General features: G+C 33.7%; 1 protein-coding gene across 1 annotated transcript; it reads right to left on the reverse strand.

Annotated features, from left to right (window-relative positions):
- Nucleotides 1-209: 209 nt before the first annotated feature.
- On the reverse strand, nucleotides 210-9,025 carry LOC110007019 (proline-rich receptor-like protein kinase PERK14). Its single transcript, XM_020665602.2, has 7 exons — nucleotides 8,996-9,025; nucleotides 8,165-8,727; nucleotides 5,653-5,819; nucleotides 4,596-4,681; nucleotides 4,126-4,270; nucleotides 3,352-3,498; nucleotides 210-415 (listed from the first exon to the last, which is right to left on the reverse strand). Exons 2-7 carry the CDS (start codon nucleotides 8,718-8,720, stop codon nucleotides 332-334), a joined length of 1,185 nt encoding a protein of 394 aa, XP_020521261.2. The 5' UTR covers nucleotides 8,721-8,727; nucleotides 8,996-9,025; the 3' UTR covers nucleotides 210-331.
- Between the last annotated feature and the right edge of the window lie 2,342 nt (nucleotides 9,026-11,367).

An 11,367-nucleotide genomic window follows, 5' to 3' on the forward strand; every position in this document is an offset into this window, starting at 1 on the left:
GTTTTTCTGAAGAGACTCAGTGTCCATTAATTGATATATATACATATACAGTATTGTCTTTTAAAGACAAATTCCAGATGATAATAATAGAAACTAAATCATAGACACTTAAATTATACCTCAAATTATACCCTAGACTTATTATAAATACAAGATATTATATCTACCCTTCCTAAATATACAAATTACAATATACACCTTCCACATTCACCGGAAGAGATTTTATTAGCTCAATCAAATATTAAAAGAATTACACAATTCCAATTGACAATTGTATAATGACAACTCTGATCCCTCGCTTTACAAAAACATTGTAACCAAAATGAAGACTTTAGACCTTCGCCGGACTTTGACAAGAGGACGATGGAGATGGGGTTAAGATGGAGGAATTCCTACTTTCCAGCATTGAGACCACCTGCAATTACCATGGTTATAATTAGACCTTCACGCTCCATTGAGTGGGGAAGTTTTCATTGGTAGCCAAAAAAGGAGGGAATTTTATATAAATATCCCCTGTATTTTTTGGAATTTAAAGAATATTCGTAATATTTTATATTTTATGTTCATGTTCCATTTTTTAAGAGCATATCTAGTATTTTAACTTTATGAGTATATATCAAATTAGGCTCAAAATTTGTGCTCATACTTCTCGTCATCAAGCATCCCCAAAAAAATATAGAAAATAATTAAATAAAAAGCATCAAAATAGATGTAGAAATTTTAGAGGTATCAATTTGGTCATTTTATTTTTTTAAAATTACCCATTTTATTTTTTTTACAAGTGCATTACGTTAAAAGAATGGACACCCAAAATTTGAGCCCAATCTGATGTATAAAAAAAGACAAAATTAAAATACTAGATATGCTCTTAAGAAAGGAACATCACCATAAAATATAAAATATTGGGGCTTAAAAATATATACAAGATATTCATGTAAATTTTCCAAAAAAATAAAATAAATTCTAATCTTCAGTATTACTTGGCTTAGATCATAGTTAGCAAGTCGGGAACTTTCAATAAATTGGCTTACCTTAAAATCGGGAAAAATTCGTTTTTATTTTAAAAAGTCGAAAGAAAAAATTGGATAAAAAATACGGATCGTCAAAAATACTTAATGTAAAGATATCGGCAATACATCAAACCAAGCTAAAAAATTCGGAGTCAAAAAATCAGATAAATATATGTATAATTTGTATTATAGTTTTCCACCATAGTAGCCTAATAATAATAATCCCAATAACATAAAATAGAATGGTAGCTTAACAATAATCCCAATAATGTTTTCGTGTACAAGTACACTGTGATCCTTAGAGTATATAATTTTTGTTGTTCTCATTTATGTGAAATGAGTAATGTAAAAAGCTCATGCCCTCCCATACAATGTAATGTATCAAAGAAGCTTAAAACTGGGCTTGGGTAGGGAAACCATTGATCTCCGTTGCTCAGCATCGAGGGTGAGAAAAAAACCTTAACCAAGATGAGGCAAATTTTGGGATCACTGTTTTATATAGAAAAAAAAATCTTCAACTCGGACAAGATTTGGAAAAGCAAGAAGAGATGGTGGACCTAATTTTAGAGATTTTAGAGAGAGAAAAAAACCTAATCAATGCTATGCTTGTAGTGATTTGGGTATTTTTTAAGCTAGGGCAAGATTGAAAAAGCAAGAAGAGATCATGAAGCTGATTTTAGAGAGACAAAAGGAAGAGGTCATTTTTTTTATCTTGTAATATGTAATTTTTTTTCTTAAAATAAGACAATTTTTTCTTTTTTTTGACAAGTGCTTGATAAACCATTAAACCTAGTAGACCCAAAAGGGCTAGTAGCATTTGATGAATGCAAACAAACATTACAGGGAATTAAACTGCCAATTGAAGCTCAGTGTTTACAATTATGTGAATAATACCGTCTTCCCCATCCCTCCTATGAAAATAGAGCCGTAGAACATCTAAGCTTCTTGCTCCTCATGAACGTGCTTTTTATAATTATTATCTCATTTGGATCAAAATTCAGAAGAAAATAATATGCATCCATAGACGCTCCATGAATCAATCGACCACATAAGTACCTCTCCCAAAGGTTAAAAAATAAGATCATTTTTTTACAGAGGTTCTAGAGAGAGAAACATGGACCTTTTCATTCTTTTGGGTTTTTCTCTGTAAAATCAGGAAAAAGATTGTGGTTAAATAGGGGTTTTCTCTCTTAAGTTGCATGTTTCAAAAGCTTGTGGTTCTATAGAGAGAAACATGGCTTTTTTAATTTTTTTGAATTTTTTTTCTGTGAAATCAGCAAGAAAATGAACGTTTTTTTTAGCCCGTTTTATTCGTTCTCCAAAAAAATGCGTTTTTAACTTTATTATAAAAAAAAAGCGTTTTTTGACGAACATTTTCAAAAAAACGCCATTTTTTTTACGAACTTTTCAAAAAAAATGCCGTTTTTAACGTTTTTCAAAAAAACGCCGATTTGCTAACTATGGCTTATACTTATGTGGAAGTCCTATTTTAGTCAATAATCCTTATTAAAGGCTAAATTGGCAGGGGGTCCAAACATATTAAGATTAATGGGGAATTTGGTATAAGGTTTCTAAAAAAGTGGTGAATTTTTTGTAGTATTCTCCTCCTATTGTAAATCAACACATGTGATTTTAATTATAGAACGATCATATATGTACATTGTTTGTTTTAGTGGAATTTGTTTGGTCTAATTAAAAAATTTCCTAGTCCCCTCATTGTTTTCTTCCACATAGCATTTCAACCCTACAAATTGGATCGTATTTGATTGGTGTGTGGCTTGCATGAGGTTGCAACCTTAAACAATCAAAGTCTTCTTAGCGTACATTTCTTTTTGCCGGCACTTGTGTAATTCCGCTTTTGTAATCTCTTTCCATTAATAAATTTATTAACGTCAGTACAAAATAATAATAATAATAAAAGAAAGCGTACCTTCAAATTTTATCATAACGTGTCAAAAGTTGTCAGGATAACTTCATTTAATATTTTTATATTCAATTATAAAATTTTAAACTTCGAAAATAGTGCAAATCAAATAAATCTATAAATACATGAAAATCTAAAAATTAACGATCTAGATAGTACGTTGCAAATACACTATTTTTGAGATCCAAATTTTTTTTTTCTTTTTATATCATATCTTGATGTCGAAATGATCAATTAGAAGTTCTTCCAACATTAAAACAACCTTTTCCTATAAATTTTTTAAGGTACACTTTAATTATGTAATTTAAGATTGTAACTTTATATAAATTTTTTCTGTTTATAAAAAGACAGTTAAATCTTAGCTCTAGCAACCCACAAAAAAAAAAAAAAACATTGGATGGTGATGGGAGTACCGACTTGGGTGATGGTAGGGCGACCGAGTGGTGGGAGGCTTATGCAAGCGGCAGCGGTGAGCATCACCCGATACAATTCATACGTATCGCAACCTTCGAGACGCCCATCCAACAGTTCATGAAATGCATGCCGAGCTAATAGAGGACGTGCCTGCAAAAATTCAAGAGAGAATGTTCAGAGAGAGAGAGAGAGTCTATAACACTTTAGAGCAGCGCAGCATTGCCCGACTTGGGCCGGCGGGTACCTGGCTGTTCGGGCACTCGGCCTGAGTTGAGCAGGCTAAGCAACAAATGTTTAAAAATTAAAAAAATACAAAAATCTAAAAAATACGAAAATTTATATTTAAAGTAAAATTAAACATAACACATCTAAATAATGTTAGAAAAGTAGGGAAAAATGGAATTTGAAAAAATCAATTTATGAGAGGTGGTATTTTAAAAAAAATCCAAAGAAGGAAAAATGTATAAAAGTAAGTATTTTACGGCCAACATACTTTCCAATTTTTATCAAAATAATAGAAAACATATAAAAACTCATTACGAATAAATTTCTTATTTTTTTTAATGTTCTAATAATTTTTTGTGAAGTTTTTTCAAATTTGAGAACGTGACCACCGAATCCGGGTAATCCGCAAGAGTACCACCTAAAAGCGTACATACATTCACATAGAGAGAGAGGGAGAGAGACTGAGAGAGTGAGTGTATGTATTCAAAATTTGTAGCAAAAAAATGCAGGAGTGCCACCCAAAAGAAGCAGAAAGAGAGAGAGAGAGCTGACCCATTGAAGGAGTTCTCTTTCATCTTGAAATCCCCGGCAAAACAATCTCAGTAGCAGCACCCCAAAGGAGTACACGTCCAACTTGGGAGTCATGTGTTGATGCTCCTCTGCGACCTCATCGTCTTCTGTTCCCCCATGATCCCTTCTATCAAAAGAACCCTAAACTCATTACCTCAAATTTTGGTTCGCATATCATAAAAATATGCAAATGTCATTATGTCATAACTTTTGCCAGTATTCAATTCGAAGAAGTATGGGAAAGGGCTTGGGTCATGGTGGTGGTAGCACCCTTTTACTTTAGTCACCATGTTCTGGTTTCTATTCCTACTAATACGTTTCCATTAACACTTTAAAAAAATTAACTCCTAAACCATTTAAGAAGAAACTTACTCTTAAACTATTTGAAAAAACAAGTGGGAGATTGTTTTCTCCATTAAATTACCCAAAATAAAAAAAACGATCTAAAATACCTTGTTTTGAAGCTTTTGGGGGTTCTTTCATGGCTTGATTCTGACTTCTCTCTTTGCAGCTGTCTTGTATATTTGATACTAGAAATCTGTGAAGTTAGAAAAGGACGTTAGAAAACATTGGAAAATAGCCAAGGCGATACGTGTTGTTCTTAATGAAGCCTCATGGAGAGTTAAAACAATGAGGGGAAAAGTCGGATACTCTCTCTTTATAATTGTAATCCTCAGGTTCATGGATAGCCCATGGATCCCCGTCAAGTTAAAAATAAAAAAGTTTAACCCTTTTTTTATCTTTTTCGTTGTGCAAATGACTAACTTTTTATCCATTTTTTTTTTCTAATAAACCCATCATATAAAAGGAACTTAACATGCTTCTTTTAACCTACCTGTAAAGATGTGACAGGTAGAAATGGGGTTTCAACAGAGGTTGAGGGAGAGAAAGAGGGAGGAAGAGGTTCGTTCATAGATAAAGAAGAGGGAAAACTCCTCCAGGATTTGGATCATGGGATCATTAGAAAAATAAAAATAAAAAATAAATATTGTAATTTGGACAATGAAAAAGTGACAGATGAGAAACATCATTTTCTTCTAATATAGATGGGATTATAATAAGAAAACGTCTGCTATACAAATTAGCCCAGTTGACCTCACCCCAAATCCATCGAGCATGGCTCACTAGATCATACCACTCTTTTATCCAAGGCGGATGATCCACTGAGTCCTTCATTTGCATGTATAACCTACAATATTGATAGAATCTTGTGGGCTGTGTTAAATCCCCCAATAGAAAAAGGGCCCTTCCTATGCAAATATGCTTTCACCTCCCATTTATATAAATAAAAAAAGTTATGAAAGACAAAAAGAAATGGAGAAAACTCATGGGGATTTAATGACCTCAATGATAGAGCAAAAAATGAGGGTATACTTATTGATAGAATAGAATGGTAGACCAGGATTCATGTTGTCGACTCCAAATAATTAGAAAAAAACTCAAATGGTAATCATGATGGAAAAAAAAATTGGAAATATAACATACTGGAAAAAATCAATTGATAATTACCATGGGTTTGAGATCACGTGAGAGAAAAATATTACATGGTTGTAAATTCCCGTGAACAAGTGGACCTTCGGTGCACTCTTCATGCAAATATCTGATGCACCGCCCAATTTCAATTGCGATTGTCATCCTCTCCGACCACAATAACATCCTGGATTTTCCTCTGGGGTCTGGTCAAGTAGAAATACTCAAGTCTTTATATCAAAATGCATGATGAATTATATATATATATATATATATATATATATATATATATATATATATATATATATATTCTCAATATTTAATATTTTATCTAATTTTGATATAAAGACTAACGAATAAAACATCAGACCAAAAGATTTTATGCTCCTGTGAGAGTATCATGTTCATTTATTCCCCTGGGTGAAAACCCAATATATAAGTAATTTTAGGACTACCAAACGGGGATGTACCTCTTCAGCCCCTAGACTAACCTCAGTCAAAAGGAAAAAGAAAAAAACTAAATTGAACTTTCTATGTACTAAAAAAATAATGTCCCAAGATTGAACATAGACCGTCCAATTTTTAAAAGGCAAGATCTAAGCGTCAAAAAAACTCAAAATTCAATTTATTTCTTTTGAAAATAATGATCTAGTGATTCTTAAGTGGTTCCCGAGAATTTCAAATTGAAAAAATCTTCCCAAGTAGGTTTTCTGACTGAGGGAGCACATACACAATATTGCTCCCATAAGAGTATAATTGCATGCCCAAAAGTTGAATATTTGATAAATTAGATCTATTTAAATAATTCTCGGCATACTTTGTATATTAATGATGAAAAAAATTATATAAGGTTGACTTCTTAAAATATGGAATTAAGTTGCAGCTCTAAAATATTTCGAAAAAGGTTGTTTTGATGTTAGAAAAATATCTATTTAATCATCCTTACATCAAGATATATAGATATGGAGAAACGAAGAGATTTCAAGTCCTAAAAGCAGTACATCTTGCCATGCATTATCTTAAGCTTTCATTTTTAAGATTTTCATGCTTTTACATATATCTACGTAATTTGAGCCATTTTTTTAGTTTAAAATTTTACAATTAGAGAGAAAAATATATTCTGGAACCATTTTAAGAATTTTCGATACTAAAATTGCATCCATGACAAAGTTTGGAGATGCACCTTCATTTGATTGTTAATCATTATTAGCAAATGAAGGAAAAATACTCTTCAAAATTGATGTACAAGAGAACTTGAAGGAATGGGTGGGACGAGGACACAAAGCCTGGCTTCTGAAAACCTATATAAGCCTGACATGTAAAAAAATGCAACTACATTATAATCACCATTAACATACAAAAAATCCACGGTCATGGGACTCTGAAAATTTATGAATGGTGACGTAGCCAGAGCCGGCCCCACCATCTTGAGTTTTATTACAATTTGGCTGGCCCTACACTACACCTAATGAAGAATTAGACGCCGATGACCCTCATGACCACGGATTCTTACTGTTGATGAGGATTCTAGAATAGTATACTCTAAGAGGGAAAATTGCATCGCCCTTAATTTCTAGTGTAGTAGAGATTACCGTGCGATCCATCTTACATGGATACTCGTCATAAGGGGTCCAAGAAGTGCAAGAACTCTCTTCATCCATCCATTGAACATGATCATCCATCAATGGATTGGACTGTGATGGAGGAAAGGATACCACCACCCATTTCATTATAATTTCACATTCTAATACCAATCACCAAAAAATGACATGGTTGAAAGTAGTGAGAAAATATATGGGGATTTATGGCCTCACTAAAGTATGACCATTGATAGAGCAAAATGACTAACGTCATTATCATCATCATAGCCTTTTCTCAATTAATTGGAGTCAGCTAGATGAATCACGGTCCGTCTTTCTGCTCTATTAAAGGTCATACTCTCAATGAAGCTATAAGTCTTCATAGGACTAAGATTAGTGTAGCCCACCCCAGATAGTTGGAAAAAAAAAGTTTCGATGATGTTGATGATGAGGATGACTAATGATGGTAATGACCCTTATGACCACCATATTATGATCACGATTATATAGGTCATGGTACACTTTTCCGTACGGGAAAAGCTTATATAAGGTCGCAACCTTAAAATGTAGAATCACAATTGCACCTAAAAAATCTATTGAAAATCCCTTCTAATCGATCATCTCGACATCGAGATACATGAATATGAAGAAAAAAAGTTTTTGAGTCCCGAAAACAGTGTATCTTGCAACACATTATCTAGACCATCCATTTTCAAGATTTTCATATATTTATAGATCTACTTGATTTTAACCGTTTTCTATATTTAAAATTTTCTAATTAGGTATGAAAATAGATTTTAAGATAATACTAATATTTTTTACAACAAAATTACATGTTATAATAAAATTTTAAGGTGTGCCTTATTTGGGTTGTTTAAGGTTGCAAACCTTATAGAAACCACAGCCTTTCCACAATATGTATTCAAAACCAAATGCAAAATACAAAATACAAAATCAAAGAAAGGACTCACGTGTCAGCAATTGATCCAACGTGCCAGGCCCATCATAAGCAAAGACAAGAGAAGGAGGATCTTTGCAAAAACCCATCAAACTCATCAAATTCCTGTGAAAAGTGGCCGTAGATGCCCATAATTCCATTTCCATTTCCATTTCCCCCTCAAAACCCCCTCGATACGTCTTTACAATGACATCAATAGTTTTCTGACGCATTTGCACCTCTCCTCCATACCACCTCTTATTGCCCATTTCTTCTTCTCCTACTAAATCTCTTCCCAAAAACCCCCCTGTCGTTGGCCAAATATCACCTGGGTCCATCTCCAGAGGTCTCCAGGAAATGGTAGATTTCTTTGGAAATTTTGTAAAAATATCTTCAAAAAGGAGATCATGGCAAAGAGAGGATGGAAATGGCCTACTTTCATTGTGTTTATGGATGGGAAATGAATCTCTTATGTGGGGTTCCTCTAGAGAGAGGGATTGTTTGAGAAGCTTGGGAGATCTCGTATCCAGGCCGTTGGTTGGTGTTTGGGCAGGTGAGGGTGGATCTGTGCCGTTGGATTTGTCCTCCATTGGGTCTCTGCAAAAGAGAAGAATGAGACTTTTGAAGGGTTTACTGATACTAATGAAACTTGTTGGGAAATAAATAAGGGGACAGAATAGGAGAAGTCTGCAATCACAACAATTGAAGAAGGAAAAAAGAGTAACAAAAAAAAGAAAAAAAAAGGAAAAAAGAGTAAAAATGGGTAAAAATGTGGATGAAGACCCATGTAAGAGAGAGAGGTCCATTTCCAGAAGAGAGAGCGGAGAGAGAGAGAGAAACCAGCTAGTTATTCTCATGGAGCCACCTCGTTAAGAAGTGCACCACTATGCGTGTGGTGCCTATTATGTAGTATTATTATATTATAACATTATTTCTCCTCTATTTGTACTCTTGTCGAACGAAGAACCTACCTAAACCCTAATGACCACCACAAGTGAAATAATTCCACTAAACTTTTCTAAGTTAATGTTATTTCCATTTTCTTTTTACTTCTCAAACTAAGTTCATGGCGAATGCAAGTTTATAAGTTAATCTTTTAAAGCTTAGCCATTAAAAGAGTTTATCTTGCTGGTGAGAACACTATAATCCAATGCATTATTTTATAAAGTGCAAATACCGTGATTCTGAGGGAGTATATTGTGCATATACTCTCTTGTCCAAAACACCTATTTAGGCTTTTTTTTTTAATCTAAAATTTTAGAAATACTAGATAGTTATTTTTTAAAAGAAAAATATTCGAATTTTGAGTTTTGTGACTGTTAGATCTAGCCCTTAAAATAAATTAGACGGTCTGGATTCAATTTGGAAAAACTAGTTTTTTTAAAAAAAAATCTAAAAAATATCCCTAACGAGGGAGTAAATGGAAAATGGACGCTCAGCCATAGAGGACAAATGTGTCCAACCCATGAAGTATGGTGACATTGGTATAGTCGATCAAATTTGTCTTTCACATAAAAAGTGAAAAAGCATGGGAAGAGGCGCTTCGTTTGATGCCTCATATGGCATTATTAACGACAAGATGCATCAAAGGAAACTGTCTCTATGTTAGCGCTTCTCTCTCTCTCTAATAGTTTATTTGCTTTTCTCTCTAGGAACATTTGTTTTCAAATTTCAATCTGCCTCTCTTCTCCCTTGTGGAGGGTGAGGTTTTGTATATGGTGTCTAACTTTATACTATTGAAGTTAGATGCACCTCAAAACTTTGTCAAAAATATAATTTCGGTACCGCAAAGCTTTGTGATGATATGAAAATCTATTGCTTCCGCCCAATTATGAAATTTAAAGTTCTAGAAATGGTGACGATCAAGAAGATCTATAGGTATTTGATAATCTTAAAAATTGACGGTCCAAATAATGTGTTAGAAGACTAATTATTTTTAGGTTTAGAAATTTTATTTTTTTCTTTTTTATGAGTCTCTAGGTCAAGATGATGTATTGGAGGAATTTCCAACATAAAAACAACCTTTTCTATTGGGTTTTTTAGGTGCACCTTATTTGTATAAGGTTGACACCTTATATAAATTTTTTCTCTCCATGAATATTCGTGATTATTGGGAATTATGAAACAGATTTCTTCCTATGAAGCGCCCTCGTCCTTTTGAATCTCATATTTAAAAAACATATCGGTCACATAGATTGGGCACCCCAAAAATCGATCCGGATCGGGGAATCAGCAGTCAGGACCAGCATTGTAATGTGTGGAAAAATCATTAAGCTGACAACAAAACACATGAAAAAAGTGAACTGGCCAAAAATAGATCTGGATTGGTGAATCAGCAGTCAAGATCGCCATTTTACTATAAAGAATCATCGTTTTAATGTACGGAACCACCGGTTCCCTTCTAAACTCAATCGTTTTTCTATACTTATGCAGATCCGGAATAGGGTGACCAAGTCCTAGGCCAGACTGAGCCATTCCGTGCCGACCTAGTGTTTTTAAAACTATTTTGAATGAATGTGCATGGCATAATTTTCTTCTTAGTGGTACTCTGGAACACCATTGCAAGCTTCTTTGTAGGTGTAATTGCAGCAACAAAATTCAAGCATTTTATCCAACTAAAAAGGTTCATATATGGCCACTTAGATTCAATCAAATAAAATTTTATTAAAAAATGTGGATAGAAGTGGTGAGAAAATATAGGATGACTTTCGGTCTTACTAAAGATGTGACTCTTGAGAAAAATAAAATGGATGAACTCTCTTTCTTGTAGTAATGGTGAATTTTTGTATATTTCATGACGGGGGGATGTGGCCGATTGCAAGGATGTTCCTTCTATTACAGTGGGTAAAGAGTAAGGAGTCTTCAAATCGGGTTTTTCAGTGTGATTGTTGGTACTTTTTTTCCTCCTAAGGACTTGTTTGGTTCGGGGAATTGAGCGATGAGAGCTTGGGTTTGTCTTATTTATCAGGAGTAAAATGGATTGGAAATAATTTTTTTTTCATTTGAGATCGGATCTTGAAGTTAAGCGAGCCTTGAAAAATAGAATTTGTAGAGTTCGTGGTAGGTTGCTTACCTTAGAAATATGGAAGAGCTCGAATCATTCATCTTTGATCTAAAAAAATGCTTTCCAAATTAAATTTTAGGGTGCCGCTTCATGCATGGAGTTTGGGTGTTTGAAAACCGCCCGAGCTAACCGGTATCGATTAGAGGGGTCGGTTTCGGTTTCGGGCAATTTGT

Source organism: Amborella trichopoda, chromosome 2 (genome assembly GCF_054954075.1).
Source record: "Amborella trichopoda isolate Santa Cruz 75 chromosome 2, AtrichopodaSantaCruz75HAP2 v2.0, whole genome shotgun sequence".
NCBI classification, from domain to species: Eukaryota; Viridiplantae; Streptophyta; class Magnoliopsida; order Amborellales; family Amborellaceae; genus Amborella; species Amborella trichopoda.